This window comes from Pantherophis guttatus, chromosome 3, assembly GCF_059756535.1.
Source record: "Pantherophis guttatus breed Tessera chromosome 3, ASM5975653v1, whole genome shotgun sequence".
Classification (NCBI taxonomy): domain Eukaryota; kingdom Metazoa; phylum Chordata; class Lepidosauria; order Squamata; family Colubridae; genus Pantherophis; species Pantherophis guttatus.
The window spans coordinates 7,601,192-7,622,018 of NC_142065.1; the positions used below are offsets into that span (position 1 = coordinate 7,601,192).

Consider the following 20,827-nt stretch of genomic DNA (forward strand, 5'->3'; position numbering starts at 1 on the left):
GGAGGGAGGAAGGAAGGAGAAGAAACAAAGAAAGAGGAAGGAAGGAAGGAGTGAAGGAAGGAAAGAGGGAGGGAGGGAGGAAGGAAGGAAGGAAGGAGAAGAAACAAAGAAAGAGGAAGGAAGGAAGGAGTGAAGGAAGGAAAGAGGGAGGAAGGGAGGGAAGGAAGGAAGGAAGGAAGGGAGAAGAAACAAAGAAAGAGGAAAGGAGGAAGGAGTGAAGGAAGGAAAGAGGGAGGGAGGGAGGGAGGAAAGGAAGGAAGGAAGGAGAAGAAACAAAGAAAGAGGAAGGAAGGAAGGAAGGAGTGAAGGAAGGAACAAGGGAGGGAGGGAGAGAAGGAAGGAAGGAAGGAGAAGAAACAAAGAAAGAGGAAGGAAGGAAGGAAGGAAGGAAGGAAGGAAGGAAGGAAGGAAGGAAGGAAGGAAGGAAGCATCCTCATGATCACGTGACCAAAATTAGGATGCATGGCAACTGGCATCTATGGCTGATGGTTGCTGTGTCGCGAGGTCACTTGATCCCATTTTGTGACCAGCAAAGTCAATGGGGAAACCAGATTCACTTAACAACCGTGTCACTAATTTAATAACTGCAGTCATTCACTTCATAACTGTGTCAAGAAAGGTCGTAAAATGGGGTACAACTCACTTAACAACTGTCTCACTTAGCAACATACATTTGGGGCTCAATTGTGATCATAAATCAAGGACCACCGGTACCAAATTCTGAGCGGTTGGATGTTGAGGTTTCATTTGGGATCCATTCACTCATGGCCTATTCTGGAAAACAGGTAGTCCTCAACTTACAACCATAATTAGGACCATGGCTCCCCAATGCTTCCATTGCCAAGCAAGGCGGTTGTTAAGTGAGTCATCCCTGATTTTATCAACTTTTTTCTCATGGTTATTAAGCGACTCACTGCAGTTGTTAAGAGAATCATGTGGTCATTAAATGAATCTAGTTTCCCCCATTGACTTTGCTTGTGGGAAGACGGCAGGGAAGTCAAAAATACAGGTAGTTCTCGACTTATGACCACAACTGAGCCCAAAGTTTATATTGCTAAGGGAGACATTTGTTACAACTTTTCTTGACACCGTTGTTAAGTGAATCACTGCACTTGTTAAGTTAGTAACACGGTTGTTAAGTGAATTGGCTCCCCATTGACTTGGTTCGTCAGAAGGTCACAAAAGGGGAATCACATGATGCCAGGTTATTTATTGCACCCGTCATAAATGTGAGTCAGTTGTCAAGCATCCGAACGAAAATCCTGTGACCATGGGGGATGCTGAAACGGTCATAAGTATGAAAAACGGTCATAAGTCACTTTTTTCAGTGCCATTGTAACTTCGACCGGTCACTAAGTGAGCTGTCGTAAGTCAAGGACTACCTGTACACATTGGTTGCCAAGCGCCCCAAGTTTGATCACGTGACCCTGGGGAAATGCTGCAACGGTCGTAAGTGTGAGGACCGGCTGTATAGATAGTCCTCAATTTACAGCTAGAATTGAGATCAGAATTTCAGCCGCAGGTTTTGCAGTTATAATTCAAGTCGGACCCCGTTTATGACCGTTTTTACAGCTGTCGTTATGCAAATTAAAGCTTTCCCAGGCTTGACAAAAAAGGTTGCAAATCCTAATCGCAGGAAGCTGCAGCCAGTCCTAAATGCCAACCAGATGCCTGTTCTGTCCCCGTCCCACACACGCACCCCCACAGACAGCCCGGAGTTAATAAACCACATGACAAAGTCTTTGAAGATAAAGCTGGCAGCAACCCAGTGGCTAGCTGCCAATTCAGACTTTACTCACACAAAACAAAGATTAGACTGCAAGCATTCCGATAAAGCAGGCAAAGTTTCAACAATACAAGGATTAGTCCAAATGCAGTCTGACAAGGCAGGCAGAAGTCCAGTAACGCAGAGATCATGGATTATTTCTAGTTTTTGCTCATCACAAACTGAACCAGGTACCATACCCACATTTATACCCTGTGGGGTGTGGTCCAGTGACTCAGCTAATTTCTGGCACACCTTCCCCTCAGCTGCGCACGCTTCTCCCTGCGCTGCTGTCGAGGATCCAGCCAGCACTTATCTCCTTCGTCGCTGTCCACCTGTGGCTGCAGGGACATGCTTGGCTCTGGGCCTATCTCTTGGCCTTCGGTGTCCTCCAGAGGCAATGCCAGAGAGGAGCGTCCTGGAGAGGGAGGCCTTGCCAACTCTCAGAGTCTGCATCTGTTGATAGCTCAGGCTCAGGCAACGGAGCCACAACAATGCCAAGGGCTGAAATTGTGATTACATGATTGCGGGGATAGTACAACCAGAGGTGGGTTTCAGCAGGTTCTGACCAGTTCTGGAGATCCGGTAGCGGAAATTTTGAGTAGTTCAGAGAACCGGTAGTAAAAATTCTGACTGGCCCAGCCCCCATCCATTCTCTGCCTCCCGAGTCCCAGCTGATTGGGAGGAAATGGGGATTTTGCAGTAACCTTCCCTTGGAGTAGGGTGGGAATGGAGATTTTGCAATATCCTTTCCCCTGGAGTGGGGTGGGAATGGAGGTTTTACAGTATCCTTCCCCTGGAGTGGGGTGGGAATGGAGATTTTACAGTATCCTTCCCCTGGAGTGGGGTGGGAATGGAGATTTTACAGTATCCTTCCCCTGGATTGGGGAGGGAATGGAGGTTTTACAGTATCCTTCCCCTGGATTGGGGAGGTAATGGAGATTTTACAGTATCCTTCCCCTGGATTGGGGAGGGAATGGAGGTTTTACAGTATCCTTCCCCTGGATTGGGGAGGGAATGGAGGTTTTACAGTATCCTTCCCCTGGATTGGGGAGGGAATGGAGGTTTTACAGTATCCTTCCCCTGGAGTGGGTTGGGAATGGAGATTTTACAGTATCCTTCCCCTGCAATGCCCACCAAGCCATGCCACGCCCACAGAACCGGTAGTAAAAAAATTTGAAACCCACCACTGTGTACAACGGTCATAACTGCGAGTTTCCCAAGTGCCATCGTCACTTCAAACAGATGGTGAACCAATGGTCATAAATCGAGTGACGATCTCAAAACTACGTTCACGGAAATCCATTCCGGAAAACCAGAAGTTAAGCGAAGAATGCCATTTATTCAATCATTGTCTGAAAGACGTAGGAAGGAGCAGAAACTCCATGGGATTGAGTGATATGACGTGTGTGTGTCTGTGTGTCTGTGTGTGTTTGTGTGTGTGTTTGTGTGTTTATGTGTCTGTGTGTGAATGAGGGAGAGAAAAACTATAACACATAAATAAAATGAAATTCCCTGGCCGTTAAGAGCCTAAGTGTGGGAATTGCTTGCTTTTAAAAGGCCTGCTCTTACATATGCAAATCTTTAATTAAACACACTCATAAAACTATAATGAGCCCTTCATTTAATTAAATGGGGTGACTCATTTCATTAATTTTTAGCAAATCACAAATCACGCCGCCTTCCCTCCTTTGAATTCAAAAGCAGCCGAGGAAATGTCGAAAGGGAATCCATTCTCTTCTCTTCCCTGAGATGCTTCTAGGTGTCACTTTGCTCTCAGAGGCACCCGGTGCCTTCAGGTGCTCTCCATCAATCATGTACAGGTAGTCCTCGAGTTACGACCAACAGCTGAGCCTCAAAGTTCTGTCGCTAAGCAAGACAGCGGTTGAGTTTTGCCCCGTTTAACCACCTTTCTTGCCACGGTTGTTAAACGAATCACTGCTTTAGTTAAGTTCGGAACCCGGTTGTTAAGTGAATCTGGCTTCCCCATTGACTTTGCTTGTCAGACGGTCACAAAAGGGGATCACGTGACCTTCCCGGGACGGCTGCCATCATGCCATCATAAATACAAGTCAGTTGCCAAGCGTCTGAATTTTGATCATGGGGATGCCGCAACAGTGTGAAAACGGATTATAAATCACTTTTTTTCAGTGCTTTTGTGTTGTAAGTCATGCCAATTGCCAAGCAATCTGTATAGAGCCGAGGTGGCGCAGTGGTTAGAATGCAGTATTGCAGGCTAACTCTGCCCAATGCCAGAAGTTCGATCCTGACCGGTTCAAAGTTGACTCAGCCTTCCATTTTTCCGAGGTCAGTAAAATGAGGACCCAGATTGTTTGGGGGCAAGAAGCTGACTCTGTAAACCGCTTAGAGAGGGCTGTAAAACACTGTGAAGCGGTATATAAGTCTAAATACTATCGCTATTGTTATCCCAGTTGTGATCACACGTCCATGAGGATCCTGGAAAGATTGTTAAGTGTGAAAAACACTCATAATTCACTTTGTCCAGTGCCGTTGTCACTAAAATCTTGTAAGTCGAGGACTACCTGAGGTTGAGTTGATTTGGTGTCTCCCTCTTCCCACTTCCCCTCCCCTCCGTCTTGGAAATTATACCCGCTTTTATTTCCTTTATTTCTTGTGTGTGTCACCCTCTTCACACAGCTGTCCCACTCCAGGATGCAACGGATCAGGACACATTCGAGGAAAGTACGCGAGACACAGGAGGTGAGTTTTCATGTCCGTTTGGCATCTCTAATTCCATCGCCATCCCAGTCACCTTCACTGAATTCAGATGTCTTAGCAAGGAGGCCCCAGGAGGGCCTGGTGGCTCAGCAGACTAAAAGCATTGTGATTAAGACCAGCTGCCTGCAATTACTGCAGGTTCGAATCTCGCCAGGCTCAAGGTTGACTCAGCCTTCCATCCTTTCTAAGGTAGGTAAAATGAGGACCCAGTTTGTGGGGGCAATAAGCTGACTTTGTATAAATATACAAAAGTATGAAGGCTATTGCTTAACGCATTGTAAGCCACCCTGAGTCTCCGGAGAAGGGCGGCATATAAATCAAATTTTAAAAAAGCAAAAAAAAAAACACTAAACTATCTTCCAAATTGGTGGCCAATTTTCCTGGGGAAATATTCTTCCTGTTGAGGAGCACTTAGAGCACCAATATTCTGGCCAACACAAGCTTATTATCAGCCAGTGGTTAAGGGGCTGGTCTAAAAACCAGGAGACTGTGAGTTCTAGTCCCACCTTAGGCATGAAAGCCAGCTGGATGACTTTGGGCCAATCATCAGGTGACTGTGAGTTCCAGTTTCACCTTAGGCATGAAAGCCAACTGGGTGATTTTGAGGCAATCACTAGGAGACTGTGAGTTCTAGTTCCACTTTAGGCATGAAAGCCAACTGGATGATTTTGAGCCAATCACCAGGAGACTGTGAGTTCCAGTTTCACTTTAGGCATGAAAGCCAGATGGGTGACTTTGGGCCCATCACCAGGTGACTGTGAGTTCCAGTCCCACTGGATGATTTTGAGCCATTCATTAGGAGACTGTGAGTTCTAGTTCCACCTTATGCATAAAAGTCAGCTTTGGGCCAATCACTAGGCGACAGTGAGCTGTAGTACCTCCTTATAACTCATCATGATCAGCAGAGAAAGGGGCCTCTTTGAATATCTGTTTTCTTACAGAAGAACAGAGCGCCTTTGATTGATGCTTCTAGTTTCTTGGAAGTAATAGGCAAGAATCTGCATTCTCATAAGAATCGATTCAAGGTGGCCAGAGATGAGAATGGCCCAGAAAGTTGAACTATAATAACCTGAAAACTCTTTATAATGTGGAAAATGCACACCTTGGATATTCAGTTGGTCATTAACCAGATCATGCTGAGAATATTATGGGATGATATGGACTCTTACGTGCTATTTATATACAGTAGTTATAATTCTGAGCTTCCATCAAATTAATAGCACTAGGAAATGGACATACGGTTCTGTAGACGCCTCTTTCTACCACAGTGTGTTGAGATGTTTCTCTTATGCTTCTCTCTCTCTCTCTTTCTCTCTGTTTCTGTTTCTCTCTGTTTCTCTTCTCTCTTTGTGTTTCTGTTTCTCTCTTTCTCTTTCCCTCTTTCTCTTTTTCTTTCTCTTTCTGTCTCTTTCTCTTCCTCTCTTTCTATTTCTGTTTCTCTCTCTTGCTCTCTCTTTCTCTTTCTTTCTCTTCTCTTGCTCTTCCTTCTGTTTCTGTTTCTCTCTCTCTCTTCTCTCTTTCTCTTTCTTTCTCTCTTTCTCTTCCTCTCTTCCTCTTTCTCTCTCTTTCTCTTCCTCTCTTTTTGTTTTTGTTTCTCTCTCTCTTCCTCTCTTCCTCTTCTTTCTCTTCTCTTGCTCTTGCTCCTCCTCTGTTTCTGTTTCTCTCTCTCTTTCTCTCTCCACCTCTCTCTTTCTCTTCCTCTTCCTCTTTCTATTTTTCTTTCTCTCTCTTTCTCTTCCTCTCTCTCTGTTTGTTTCTCTCTTTTTCTTTCTCTTTTTCTCTTTCTCTTCCTGTTTCTCTCTCTCCCTCTTCCTCTCTCTTTCTATTTCTGTTTTTCTTTCTCTCTCTTTCTCTTCCTTCTCTTTCTGTTTCTGTTTCTCTTTCTCTCTCTTTCTCTTCCCCTCTCTTTCTGTTTCTATTTTTCTTTCTCTCTCTTTCTCTTCCTTCTTTGTTTCTCTTTCTCTCTCTCTTTCTCTTCCCCTCTCTTTCTGTTTCTGCTTCTCTCTCTCTTTCTCTTCCTCTCTCTCTGTTTCTGTTTCTCTCTTTCTCTTTTTCTTTGTCTCTTTGTCTCTTTCTCTTCCTCTGTTTCTCTCTCTCCCTCTTCCTCTCTCTTTCTCTTTCTTTCTCTCTCTCTTTCTCTTCCTCTCTTTGTTTCTGTTTCTCTGTTTCTGTTTCTCTCTCTCTCTCTTTCTCTTCCTTCTCTTTCTGTTTCTATTTTTCTCTCTTTCTCTTTCTCTCTTCTTTCTCTTTCTCTTCTTCTTCTTCCTCTCTCTCTCTCCCTCTTCCTCTTTTCTCTCGGTTTTCCTCCTAGTTTACAAAGCTGCCCTCTGGCGAAGAAGAGGAAACTCCAGCACGTAGAAGCAGAACACCTGGCGCCCAAGAGGAAGTCGCATCCCTTGAAGCTCACCCTTGACGAGGGCTACAATGTGGACAGTGATGGGAGCGAAGAGGCCGAAGCCAAGCAGGACTCTGTGACGGACGATTCAGAAGGCACCCTGGAAGAGGAAGACGAGGGAGAAGCCCTGGCCCAAAAGGAGGCGTCCAGCAGCCCTCCCTCGGAAGAAGGTGCGGGGGTTGCTTCTGATCATGTCGACACTGTACAGGTAGTCCTCGACTTAACGACCAGAATTTCCATCGCAAAACCAAGATGGTTCTTAAGTGAGTCCGGGGAGCAGAATTTCCGTTGCTAAGTGAGGCCGTTGTTAAGGGACTTGTGCCTCGTTTGATGACCTTTTTGGCCACCGTTGTTAAACGAATCGCTGCCCTTGTTAAGTGAATCGCCTGGTTGTTAAGCAAACCTAATTTCCCCCGGTTGACTTTGCTCGTCAGAAGCTGGTTAGAAAAGCCGCAAATGGAGATCACATGACTCCAGGAGAATGCAACTGTCCTATGAACATGCCCGTTGCCAAGTGTATCTGAATTTTGATCACGTGACCGTGGGGAAATGCTGCGATGATCATAAGTATGAGGACTAGTCATAAGTCAGTTTTTCAGTGCCATCGTAACTTCAAAGCAGTGGTGGGTTTCTCCCGGTTCGGTCTGGTTCTCCCGAGCCGGTAGCGGTGACGATATGATGTCACCGAACCGGTTCTGCCTCCCTCCCCCCGTGCCCCCCCACCCCCCGGGTTATTCTTACCTTTTATTTGGCCCCACCCCCAATCTATTGCTGCCTCCTGAGTCCCAGCTGATGGCTAGAGGGAAAAAAACTGTTTAAACTCTTGCCGCGGGGCTTCAAAGGGCCGCCCTACAGCTGATCAGTGTTAAAAGCAAACAAATGAGTAGACCGGTGCCTGCAAAAATACATGAGTAGGTCAGTGCCTGCAAAAATACATGAGTAGGTCAGTGCCTGCAAAAATACATGAGTAGAACAGAGCCTGCAAAAATACATGGGTAGACCAGTGCCTGCAAAAATAAATGAGTAGACTGGTGCCTGCAAAAATACAAGAGTAGGTCAGTGCCTGCAAAAATACAAGAGTAGATCAGTGCCTGCAAAAAATAAATGTGTAGATCGGTACAGCTCTGCAAGCAGTTAAAAGCCTGGTAGAGCAGTACCTCTGCTAAATCCTAAAGAATTGTCACATGACCATCAAGCCACGCTTACAAAATAAGCCACACCCACAGAACCGGTAGCTGCCTAGGGCCAGCTGCAATGGCTCCTCTAAATCAGGGGTCTCCAACCTTGGCAACTTTAAGCTTGGAGGACTTCAACTCCCAGAATTCCCCAGCCTGGGAGTTGAAGTCCTCCAAGCTTAAAGTTGCCAAGGTTGGAGACCCCTGCTCTAATAATATGTCCATAAGTTCTTCATTCATCAATTTATACTGATTTTAATTGAAATGTTTTAAATTATGGGCCAAACTTTATTTAATTATTTTAAAATTATTTTTATTTATTTATTTATTATTTCAATTTGTATACCGCCCTACTCCCGAAGGACTTTTGTGTACAAATGTTTTATTTTTGGCTGTTCACCGCCCTGAGTCCGAAAGGAGAAGGGCGGTATAGAAATTTAAATAATTAATTAATTAATTAATTAATTCAGAAAATTAAGAATGGAGCTACATTTTGAGAAGTCCTTGGTGTTCTTGGAGCTGGGTTGTTTTCTTGGGGACGTTTCATGACCCAACTACGTAACAACATCAGTGATAGTAAGGCATGGGGTTTGCTCTCAATTTATACAGGTAGTCCTCGACTTACGACCACAATTGAGCCCAAAATTGATGTGGCTAAGTGAGAAATTTGTTAAGTGAGTTTGGCCCCGTTTTATGAGTTTTCTCGCCACGTTTATTAAATGAATCGCTGCCGTTCTTAAATTAGCACCAAGGTTGTTAAGTGAACCTGGCTTCCCACACTGACTTTGCTTGTCGGAAGGTCACAAAAAGGGGATCACATGATCTTGGGACGCTGCGCAACCGTCATAAATGTGAGTCGGCTGTCAAGCATCCGAATGTAAATCACGTGCGCCTGGGGATGCTGCAACGGTCGTAAGTGTGAAAAGCGGTCCCAAGTCACTTTTTTTCCCCTTGTGCCCTTATAACTTTGAACGGTCACTAAATGGACTGTTGTTAAGTCCAGGATTCCCTGTATTCTAGCAGATTGCGCCATCGGTGTTGTTGGGAGAGGTCTTGGAGGTTCTTCAGTTGGGCTCCTAGACCACTCCCACCGGTGCTAATAGGGCAAGCCACTAGAATATAAAATGAGAGCAAGCCCTATTCCCTTCTAGCACTGATGATGTTACCTAGTTGGGTCATGAAACGTCTGCAAAACCACCAATCTCAGAGAGCACCAAAGATCCCACTGTCCTCCTCCTCCTCCACCTCCTCTCTCCACTTCACGAGCACCCCTCCCTTCAAGCCCTGATGATGTTACCTAGTTGGGTCATGAAATGTCCGCAAGAAAACCACCAATCTCAGAGAACACCAAAGATCCCACTGTCCTCCTCCTCCTCCTCTTCCTCTTCCTCTTCCTCCTCTTCCTCCTCCTCCCTCCACTCCACAAACAACCCTCCCTTCAAGCACTGATGATGTTACCTAATTGGGTCATGAAATGTCTGTAAGAAAATCAACAATCTCAGAGAGCACCAAAGACCCCACTGTCCTCCTCTTCCTCTTCCTCTTCCTCTTCCTCCTCCTCCTCCTCCTCTTCCTCCTCCTCCTCCTCCTCCTCTTCCTCCTCCTCCTCCTCCTCCCTCCACTCCACAAACAACCCTCCCTTCAAGCACTGATGATATTAGCTAGTTGGGTCATGAAATGTTTGTAAGAAAATCAACAATCTCAGAGAGCACCAAAGACCCCACTGTCCTCCTCCTCCTCCTCCTCCTCCTCCTCCTCCTCCTCCTCCTCCTCCTCCTCCTCCTCCTCCCTCCACTCCACAAACACCCATCCCTTCAAGCACTGATGATGTTACCTAATTGGGTCATGAAATGTCAACAAGAAAACCCCCAAGCTCAGTGTGCACCAAGGACGCCCCAGTGTCTCCCTGTACTTGCTATCCCGCTTGCCGTGCAAAAGCCTCACACACACCACACAACGGACACAAAAGTAGGGACACGCTTACCCTCCCCCACCCCCGCCCCCCGCCAACCCCGGTTGTACCTACAACCATTTTCAAGCAATCATTCTTTTTTCAACCCAGGCCAAAGAACAGAAGGAACTCTCGTCTCTAAACGGCCCGTGTCGGAAAGCGAAGGCGAGGTCTCGAGCAGCGGGGGAAACACCATGCACTTGCTCTGTGAAGGAGCAACAGAAGAAGAAGAAGAGGAGGAGGAGGAGGAGGAAGAAGAAGAAGAAGAAGAGGAAGAGGAAGAAGAGGAAGAAGCCGTTGAGGAGCAGTGCGAAAAGGAGATCATCATCCATACAGAAGATGCAGAAGAAGTGATCGAGGTCACCAGCGAGAGGAGCAGTGACTTGTGCCTGGAACATCGGGAGGATGAGGCGAGCTGTGAGGACTCGTGCAAACTCCAAAAAGAGGAGGAGGAAGAAGAGGAGGAGGAGGAAGAAGAAGAAGAAGAGGAGGAGGAGGAGGAAGAAGAAGAGGAGGAGGAGGAGGAAGAAGAAGATGAATACGAAGAGGAGGAAGAAGAGGAAGAGGAAGCGATGGCTGATGTCGTCTGTCAAGAAGCGCCTCACACGTCTCAGGGTAGCCCCCAAACTCACTGTGAACGACAAGCGGTCGACCCCAAGCCGGAATATTCTGTCATTGTGGAGGTGAGGTCCGACGATGAAAAGGATGACGACACCCACTCTCAGAAGTCCACCGTGACCGACGAATCCGAGATGTATGACATGATGACGCGGGGGAACCTGGGCCTGTTGGAGCAGGCCATCGCCCTGAAAGCGGAACAGGTCAAGGTGGTGAGGGAGCCCGGGCAGCAGGCGACGGGAGAGCACGCGAAACACTTCCAAGCGGAGGAGAAGCAGAACAAGACCTTGGACTCCATCAGGAAGAACTATTACAGCAAAGGTAAGAAGAGAGACGGCTCCGCGCGTCAAAAGACACTGAGCTTTCCTTCCGGCTGGAAAGCTGACAGCCTGGGTTTGAGACCCGAGCACGCGAGATGGGATGAGCTCCCGTTCTTGCCTCAGCAACTTTTGGCGAATCGATGCAGTTGTTAAGTGAATCATGCAGTCGCTAAGGGAATCCGGCTTCCCCTATTGACTTTGCTTGTTGGAAACCTCCTCGGAAGGTTCCAAATGGCGGTCGTGAGGCCCCGGGGACACTGCAACGGTCATAAATCAATGTCGGCAAAGCAGCAGCCATAGCAAGCCACTAGTTCACTTAACAACTGTGGGGTTTTCTTAATGAAAACCTCTCTACATGGGGCTCCCCTTGAGGAGCACCCGGAGGCTCCAACTGGCGCAGAGTGCGGCTGCGCGGGTGGTAATGGGAGCGACATGGTGTTCCCATGTAACACCTCTCCTGCGCGAGCTGCACTGGCTCCCGGTGGTCTTCCGGGTGCGCTTCAAGGTTTTGGTTACCACCTTTAAAGCGCTCCATGGCTTAGGACCTGGGTATTTGCGGGACCGCCTACTACCACCAATAGCCTCCCACCAGCCGGTACGCTCCCATAGAGAGGGGCTCCTCCGGGTGCCGTCAGCCAAACAATGCCGACTGGCGGCCCCCAGGGGGAGGGCCTTCTCTGTGGGGGCACCTACTATCTGGAACAAGCTCCCCCCAGAGATACGGAGGATCCCGGATCTGCGCACCTTCCGCCGCGCCTTAAAAACCTTATTATTTCACCAGGCGGGCCTGGCCTAATTTTCTCTCTCTTTCATAAAAGATTGTCAATTTTTAAATATCTTTTAGTATCTTATATATTCAATTTTAAAATTGGTTTTAAACAGTTTGGGGTTTTAAATTTGTCGGAGCCAAAACTATTTAATTTGATTTTATTCTACTTTTAAATTTTGTATGGATGTGTTTTTATTGTCTGGCTGTGCACCGCCCTGAGTCCTTCGGGAGTAGGGCGGTATAGAAATCGAAATAATAATAATAATAATAATAATAATAATAATAATAATGATGATGATGATGATGATGATGATGATGATGATGATGATGATGATGACAACTGTGGTGCTCAGTTAACAGTGGCAGCTGCTTTATTATTTATTTATTTATTTATTTATTTATTTATTTATTTATTTATTTATTTATTTATTTATTTGCATCCAGCCTTTAATATGTTTACAAATAGCTCAAAGGCGGCGACCGTATCCAACACACATCTTCCTCCTCTTATTTTCCACACAACAACAACCCTGTGAGGTGGGTCAGGCTGAGAGAGAATGACTGGCCCAAAGACACCCAGCTGGCTTTCCTGCCAAAAGTGGGACTAGAACTCACACGGTGTAGATATAACAAAAAAGTGGTAAAACATGGTAAATGACATGACCTGCCCGTCTTACAGCCATTACAATTTACGACTGTGATGGGCAGACTCCGTTATGGTTGTAAATTGAGGATTACCTGTAGCCTGGTAAAAGTTTAGTATATACCTTTTCAGACACTGCCAATTAACCCTATTTCCTGATAATGAGAAGAATAAACCAGCGGAACAGCTTGCCACCAGAAGTTGTGGGTGCTCCATCACTGGAGGTTTTTAAGAAGAGACTGGACAGTCACTTGTCTGGAATGGTATAGGGCTGTGATGGCGAACGTATGGCACGCATGCCAGAGGTGGCACGCAGAGCCCTCTTTGTGGGCATGCACGCCATCACCAGCTGCTCTTCTGGTTTCCAGGCGCCAGAGCACCAGAAAACGGCCTGAAAATGGCCAAAAATGACCAAAAAACAGGCTGTTTTTTGGGCCGTTTCAGGGCCGTTTCATACCATTTTCACACCATTTTTTGGCGGTTTTTCAGGCCATTTTTCAGGCCGTTTTCAGGCGGTTTTCAGGGTCGTTTCGGCTGTTTTTCAGGCTGTTTTCTAGCCATTTTCAGGCCATTTTTGGGCTGCTTTCAAGGCCGTTTCAGGTTGTTCTTTTTTTTTTTTTTTAATTTGATTTATATGCTGCCCTTCTCCGGAGACTCAGGGAGGCTTACAATGTGCTCAGCAATAGCCTTCATCCTTTTGTATATTTATACAAAGTCAGCTTATTGCCCCCCACAATCTGGGTCCTCAATTTACCTACCTTAGAAAGGATGGAAGGCTGAGTCAACCTTGAGCCTGGCGAGATTCGAACCTGCAGTAATTGCAGGCAGCTGGTCTTAATAACCAGCTTAATAACAGGGTGCCTTAGACCACTGTACTACCAAGGTTCTTAGACCGTTTTCTGGCCATTTTCAAGCTGAAGGCCTGAAAAACGGCCCGAAAAACAGCCAAAAACAGCCAAAAAAAAGGCATTCGCGTGCCAACCAACCGATCTTCGGATTTCCAGTACTCTGGCGTCCACACGCGCACACATTCACGCGCATCCACGCATGTTCTGGTTTGGGCACTCGGTGCCGAAAAGATTCCCCATCACTGGTAGAGGGTCTCCTGCTTCAGTAGTGGGTTGGACTAGAAGACCTCCAAGGTCCCTTCCAACTTATGTAGTGTGAGCCGCCCTGAGTCTTTGGAGAGGGGCGGCATATAAATTGAATTAAATTGAAATTGAAATTGAACTCTTCTGTTATTCTGATAAGGAGCAAGTCTCCAGAGTCTACCTTATAATACCTTTGATTCCCAGGGCTGTATTTTGTTCTGATCCCTGCCAGAGACTTGGAGACCGGAGTTAAGTAGACATTTGAGTTAATAAACCGAGGCAACTTTGGCACTTTGATGCCCGTAGGGTTCCAATTCAATCGCCTAAAGTCTTCCTGCCCACAGAAGACGAGAGCTTGTAGGGCTGCGGAAAAGCTTTGAAAGGACGTTTCACTTTGACGCTGCCGGCAGCCGAGCTTCAAAGCTGCCTTTGAGAAGTTAAGGAAAGTAAATCAAAGAACGCTCTTAAAGGAAAGGGGAAGCGGCTGGGTGGTGTTTCATTTGGCACAACTTCTCGGGGAATCTCCGACACGTTCAGGAACCAGGAAAGGCTTCCCTGCAAAGGACAGAGGCCTTTTCTTGAGTACAGGAAGAAGCGGAGGAAGCCGCAGAAGTGATGAAAAGCGTCCCAGGAAGGCGATTTTTTAAAATCATCGCTGCCATCTTGATGAGGCAAATAATGGGACTTCCCCACCATCGTGGGTCTTGGTGAGCCAAAACGTTGTTCCCTTGGGGAGGCTAGTTAACAGAGTTGGAAGGGACCTTGTAGGTTATCTAGTCCAACCCCCCGCCCAAGCAGGAATCTCTACAGCAGAATGTAGATCTGATCTGCATAGGAATTCTATCTATCTATCTATCTATCTATCTATCTATCTATTATCTATCTATCATCTATCTATCTATCTATCTATCTTATCTATATCTATTATCTCTCTATTATCTATCGATCAATCAATCAATCGATCGATCGATCTATTATCTATCTATCTATCTATTTATATTATCTATATCTATTATCTATTTATCTATCTATTATCTATCTATCTATCTATCTATCTATTATCTATCTATCTATCATCTATCTATCTATCTATATTATCTATATCTATTATCTATCTATTATCGATCGATCGATTGATCAATCGATCGATCAATCTATTATCTATCTATTATCTATCTATCTATCTATCTATCTATCTATCTATCTATCTATTATCTATCGATCGATCAATCTATCGATCTATCAATCTATTATCTATCTAGCTATCTAGCTATCCATCCATCCAGAAGAGGTGTTCTGCCCCAGCTAGGGACCCCAAAGAACACAGCACACACAAAGTCTGTAGAAAACTTAAATTTACTAAAATAACTCAGTCTTTTCCAAACAAAGGCTGTTAATAAACTTTCTTAACAACCTACAAGAAACCAAAGATAAAGTAATCACAATCTTACTAAGGTTGGCAGAAAGCCCAGAAGCAATTTGCAGAGAATCCAGACGCGAAGGAGAATGAACTAAAGTTGTTCCCTACAAAATTGCTTCAATCAGCGTTCCTCCTTAAATAGGCTAAGGGAGTGGCCAATTAGCCCCAGGCCTTACTCTCGAGGAGACCTCCTCCTGAGGAACCACTCCTGCCTTTTGGCAGCTCTCTGTGCCCATGCATCGAGAAGAGGCTCCTCCTCTTCTTCCTCTTCACTTATGGGAGCTTCTGGAGGTTCTGAAGGCCCTGACTGAATCCCCACCTCTGGCACCACATCGTCTCCAGCCTCCTCATTGTCTGACTCGAGTGTCAGCTGCACAGGGTGCTGGCGCAGCACCACACCAACCTCCTCGCTGTCAGAATCAGCTACAATCCGCACAGGCCGCTGACGGGCCACAACAAGAGGGCTTCACATAATTTAACAATGGGTTCGCCCAGAATCGAAAATGTGAGCATGCGTGCGCTCATGCTCGCTTCATTTGCGCGCACACCCCTTGCGCACAGCAAGCTGTGTCAAAAACACAACAATTGTATAGGACGGGATAGCCTCGCTCAAGCACGTGCCTTGCACACCTGTGCGCTGTATCAAAAATGGTGATTGTATAGGACAGGATAGCTTCGTTCGCTCACACTGTGTCGAAAACACTGTGATTGTATAAGACGGGATAGCGCCAGGGCGGGTGGGTGGGCCCAGCCGCTGGCCATAACTACAGGTTCACACGAACTGGTCCGAACCGGCTGAATCCCAACCCTCTATCTATCTATCTGTCTGTCTGTCCATCCGTCCATCCATCCATTTATATCCCACCTTTATTATTTTTACAAATAACTCAAGGCAGATGAACATATCCAACACACCTTCCTTCTCCTATTTCCCCCGCAACAACCACCCTGTGAGGTGGGCTAGGATGAGAGAGAATGAGTGGTCCACAGTCAGCCAGATGGCTTTCACAGCTAAGGTGGGTCTAGAACTCCACCATCTCCTGGTGATTTTTTTTCCCAAAATCATCCAATTAGGTTTCATCCCTAAAACCAGATTAGAATTCACAATCTTCTGGTGATTGATCCAAAGTCACCAAACCAGCTTTCACACCTAAGGCAGGACTAGAACTCACCATTGCCTGGTGATTGGCCCAAAGTCACCCACCCAACTTTCATGCCTAAGACAGGACTAGAACTCACGGTCTCCCACTTTCTAGCTCAGTACCTTTACCATTAGACCAAATTCTCTCTCTCTCTCTCTCTCTCTCTCTCTCTCTCTCTCTCTCTCTCTCTCTCTCTCTCTCTCTCTCTCCCTCCCTCCCTCCCTCCCTCCTTCCCTCCCTCCTTTTTTTCAGGGGAAAAAATGATTGTAGATGACTGGACAGGTTTCTTGGAGCAACTTTACCCATCTAAATCTTATCGTAAAGTCCTTTATGCACCCTCTTCCTTCATTTTCTAGATTCTTCAAGACCCGAGAAGCGTGAAATCAAATGTCCCACTCCAGGCTGTGATGGCACCGGTCACGTCACAGGACTCTATCCTCACCATCGCAGCTTATCCGGTTGCCCGCACAAAGACAGGATTCCTCCGGAGAGTAAGTGCGTCTTAAAATCCACTACATGGCGGTAACTGTTAGTGGAATTCTTATGAAACAGCTGTTTGCAGATAAATCCTCAAAGTGCAACCATTCATTTAGTGCAGGGGTCTCCAACCTTGGCAACTTTAAGACTTGTGGACTTCAACTCCCAGAATCCCTCAGCCAGCAGGGAGTTGAAGTCCACAAGTCTTAAAGTTGCCAAGGTTGGAAACCCCTGATCGAGTAGCCAAGGATTTGTTTGTTTTTTGCCACGGTCGTTAAGCAAATCACTGCAGTTCTTAAGTGAATCACATGGTCCTTAAATGGATCTGCTTCCCCTATAGACTCGGCTTCTTGGAAGCTGGTTGGGAAGGCCACCAAAAGGAAATCACATGACCCCGGGACACTGAAAATGTTATAAGAGCCTTGGTAGTACAGGGGTTTAAGGCACCCTGTTATTAAGTTGGTTATTAAGACCAGCTGCCTGCAATTACTGCAGGGTTCGAATCTTACCAGGCTCAAGGTTGACTCAGCCTTCCATCCTTTCTAAGGTAGGTAAATTGAGGACCCAGTTGTGGGGGCAATAAGCTGACTTTGTATAAATATACAAAAAAGGATGAAGGCTATTGCTGAGCACATTGTAAGCCGCCCTGAGTCTTCGGAGAAGGGCGGCATATAAATCAAATTTAAAAAAATAAAAAAAAAAATAAGCACAGGTGGTCCTCGACGTACAACCACAATTGAGCAACCAGAAGTGATGTTGCTCGGTGAGAAATTTGTTAAGTCAGTTTGGCTCCATTTTACAACTTTGCTTGCCACGTTTGTTAAGTGAATCGCCGCAGTGGTTAAGTGAGCAACACGGTTGTTAAGTGAATCTGGCTTTCCCTGTCGACTTTGCCGGTCAGAAGGTCGCAAAAGGGGATCACGTGACCCCCGGGATATTGCAACTGTCATAAACATGAATCCATTCTCAAGCATCTGAATGTAAATCATGCTGCAAACGGTCGTAAGTGTGAAAAATGGTCATAAGTCACTTTTTTCAGTGATGTTGTAACTTGGAATGGTCACTAAATGAACTGTTGTAAGTCGAGGAACACCTGTACATGCCGATTTGAGAAGTGCTTCAGTTCTGGTCATGTGACCGTGGGGATGCCACAATGGTTGTAAGTGCGAGGACCAGTTGTAAATCATTTTTTTCAGTGTAAATTGAGGAGCCCTTGTAATTTTATTTATTTTCTTTCAAGTTGATCCTCAGAGAAGACTGTGAGATTAAAGTATATACAGGTAGCCCTTGATTTACGACCACAACTGAGCTCAAAATTTTTCTTGCTAAGCAAGACAATTGAATTTTGCCCCGTTTTATGTCCTTTCTTGCTACGGTTGTTAAGTGAATCGCTGCGGCTCTTAAATTAATAGCCCGGTTGTTAAGTGAATCTGGCTTCCCCATTGACTTTGCTTGTCAGGTCACCAAAGGTGATCACATGACCCTGGGACACTGCAACCGTCATGAATATGAGTCAGTTAGTTGCCAAGCGCCTGAATTTGGATCATGTGGGGATCAGGGGTGGGATTCAACCAGTTCAGACCAGTTCGGGCGAACCGGATGTTAATTTTAATCTGGTTTGCCGAACCGGTAGTTGCAAGGACTGGGTGACCCCGCCCACCCTACCGCGTCCCTCCCAGGAGTTTCCATGCGGCCCATTTTGGATGCCAGGTAACTGCAGGCCCTGCACAGAGGCTCTGGGAGAGTGAAAAACGGGCCTACTGGAAGTACCAAAAGTCCGGAAACGGGCCTGTTTTTGGCTTCCGGAGAGCCTCCGGAGCCCAGGGGAGGCCGTTTTCAGCCTCCTGGAGGCTCAAGGAAAACCTCCGGAGTCTTGGGAGGACAAAAATGCCCCCCCTCCCCACCATGGTGCAGGAAACCAACTAGGTCCATGATGGCGAACCTATGGCACGCGTGGCACATGTAACCATATCTTTGGGCACGCGAGCTCAACTCTGTCCCACCGGAAGTAGGCAAATGGGCCATTTCCGGCCTCCGGAGGGAGGGGAAGTCTGTTTTTGCCCTCCCCAAGCTCCTAGAAAGGCTCTGGAGGCTGGGGAGAGCGAAAAACGGGCCTTCCCGTCCCACCGGAAGTTGGCAAACGGGCCATTTCCAGCCTCTGGAGGGCCTCTGGGGGGGTGGGGAAGGCTGTTTTCACTCTCCCCAAGCTCCTAGAAAGGGTCTGGAGCCTGGGGAGAGTGAAAAAACGGGCCCACCGTGTCATCGCGTGCCAGGAGCAAGGAGGGGGGAATGGGGGGAGAGCGGGGAAGTCACACTCACTTGCGCGGGAGCGGGGCGCATAGACTTATGGATGTGGGCACGCGTGCGCGCGACTCCCCCCCACTCCTGGCACGCGATGGCAAAAAGGTTAGCCATCACTGGATTAGGCCATGCCCCAATGGCCATGCGCACCCAGCAACTGGGCAGAGAACCGGTTGCTAAAATCTTTCAATCCCTGGTGGGGATGCTTCGAAGGTCGTAAGTGTGAAAAATAAGCTAGTTTTTTTTCAGTGCCACTGTAACGTTGAATGGTCACTAAATGAACGGTTATAAATTGAGGACTATCTGTGCTAGATGGATAGAATGTGAGTCTAGGCCTACTTTTAGAAAAATTGCGGATTTTCCTCATGAAAGGATGAATGGAGAATAGCAGAGGCTGATTACTGAGCCTGGATGAAGAATCCTCTAGCAAAAATGTCGGGGGTATCCTTAATTTATATATTTTATCGATTATTGAAATTTATTTCAGCCGCCCAACCCCAATAGGCTCTTGCCTTGGGATAAATCAGCAACTTCATCTGTACTGACGCCTATAAAATGCAAGACAAGAAGAAGGGTGGGGGGGAGGGAAAGCGATATTTTTCTCCATCTCAACCTATTTGGAGAGAAAGCTGAATAGGCCAGTGCTGGGAGATTTTAAATTTTAATAAGACAAGGTGGTACGGAAGAGTTTCATTTACCTTTTTCCCCCCAAAGGGGAAATATTTGCTATTTCTGAGTCTAAAATCATTTCTTTTATCATTCTCTCTCAAGAAAGAAGGTGTGAGCTTATGAAAAAAAAAAATAACAATAACAAAACAGTCTGTCTTATCAGTTCATTTCAAAGGCTGCAGAGCCACAAAAGAGAGAGAGAAAGAGAGAAAGAGAACATTGGTTGTTTATTTCCTCACGGGTAAATGAAAAACAAAAATAAGTGCAAGTGCTGTTCTTTTGAAAGATCTTTTTCTTTATTTTCAAGGTTATCTTCACAAAAGGCAGTGAGATTAAAATATGTATGTTTGTATTAAAGAATCAGAAATTTGAGATAAATATATGGAATCTATCTATCTATCTATCTATCTATCTATCTATCATCTATCTATCTATCTATCTATCTATCTATCTATCTATCTATCTATCTATCTGTAGCTAGCTAGCTATCTAATATACCTATCATTATCTATCTATCTATCTATCTATCTATCTATCTATCTATCTATCTATCTATCTATCTATCTCATCTATATCTATCTCATCTATATCTATCTATCTAATATACCTATCATTAGCTAGCTAGCTAGCTAGCTAGCTATCTCTCCTCCCTTCTCTCTCTAACTAATTTTATGCTGCAAACAATTATAAGGGATCTGTCTGTCTGTCTGGCTAGCTAGCTAGCGCTATCTATCTATCTATCTCTCTATCTCTCTATCTCTCTATCTCTCTATATCTAGTTAGCCAGCTAGCTATCTAATATACCTATCATTCTATCTATCTATCTATCTATCTATCTATCTATCTATCTATCTATCTATCTATCTATCTATCTATCTATCTATATCATCTATATCTATCTATCATCTCATCCTCTCTACCATCTTCTCATATCTATCATTTCTCCCTCTATCATCTATCATCCATCCATCATTTATATCTATCATTTATCATCCATCTGCCATCTATCTATCTATCTATCTATCTATCTATCTATCTATCTATCTATCTATCTCTATCATCTCATCCTCTCTCTCTCTCTCTATCATCTCTCATATCTCTCATTTCTCCCTCTATCATCAATCATTTATCTAATATCTATCAATGTATCTATCAATCTATCTAACTATCTATCATCTCATCCTCTCTCTCTATCATCTTCTCATATCTATCATTTCTCCCTCTATCATCTATCATCCATCCATCTATCATTTATCATCTATCATTTATCATCCATCTGCCATCTATCTACCTATCTATCTATCTATCATCTATCTATCTATCTATCTCTATCATCTCATCCTCTCTCTCTC

At 45.6% G+C, this 20,827-nt stretch overlaps 1 protein-coding gene across 5 annotated transcripts in view; it reads left to right on the plus strand.

The window, feature by feature from the left end:
• MYT1 (myelin transcription factor 1) overlaps positions 1-20,827 on the plus strand; it is a 194,155-nt gene that overhangs the window by 97,104 nt on the left and 76,224 nt on the right. For all 5 annotated transcript variants that reach the window (XM_060684370.2, XM_060684372.2, XM_060684374.2 and 2 more), the window contains exons 5-8: positions 4,424-4,486; positions 6,816-7,069; positions 10,137-10,964; positions 16,385-16,519. In XM_060684370.2, coding sequence (XP_060540353.2) covers positions 4,424-4,486; positions 6,816-7,069; positions 10,137-10,964; positions 16,385-16,519 — 1,280 coding nt within the window. The remainder of the gene's footprint in view (positions 1-4,423; positions 4,487-6,815; positions 7,070-10,136; positions 10,965-16,384; positions 16,520-20,827) is intronic.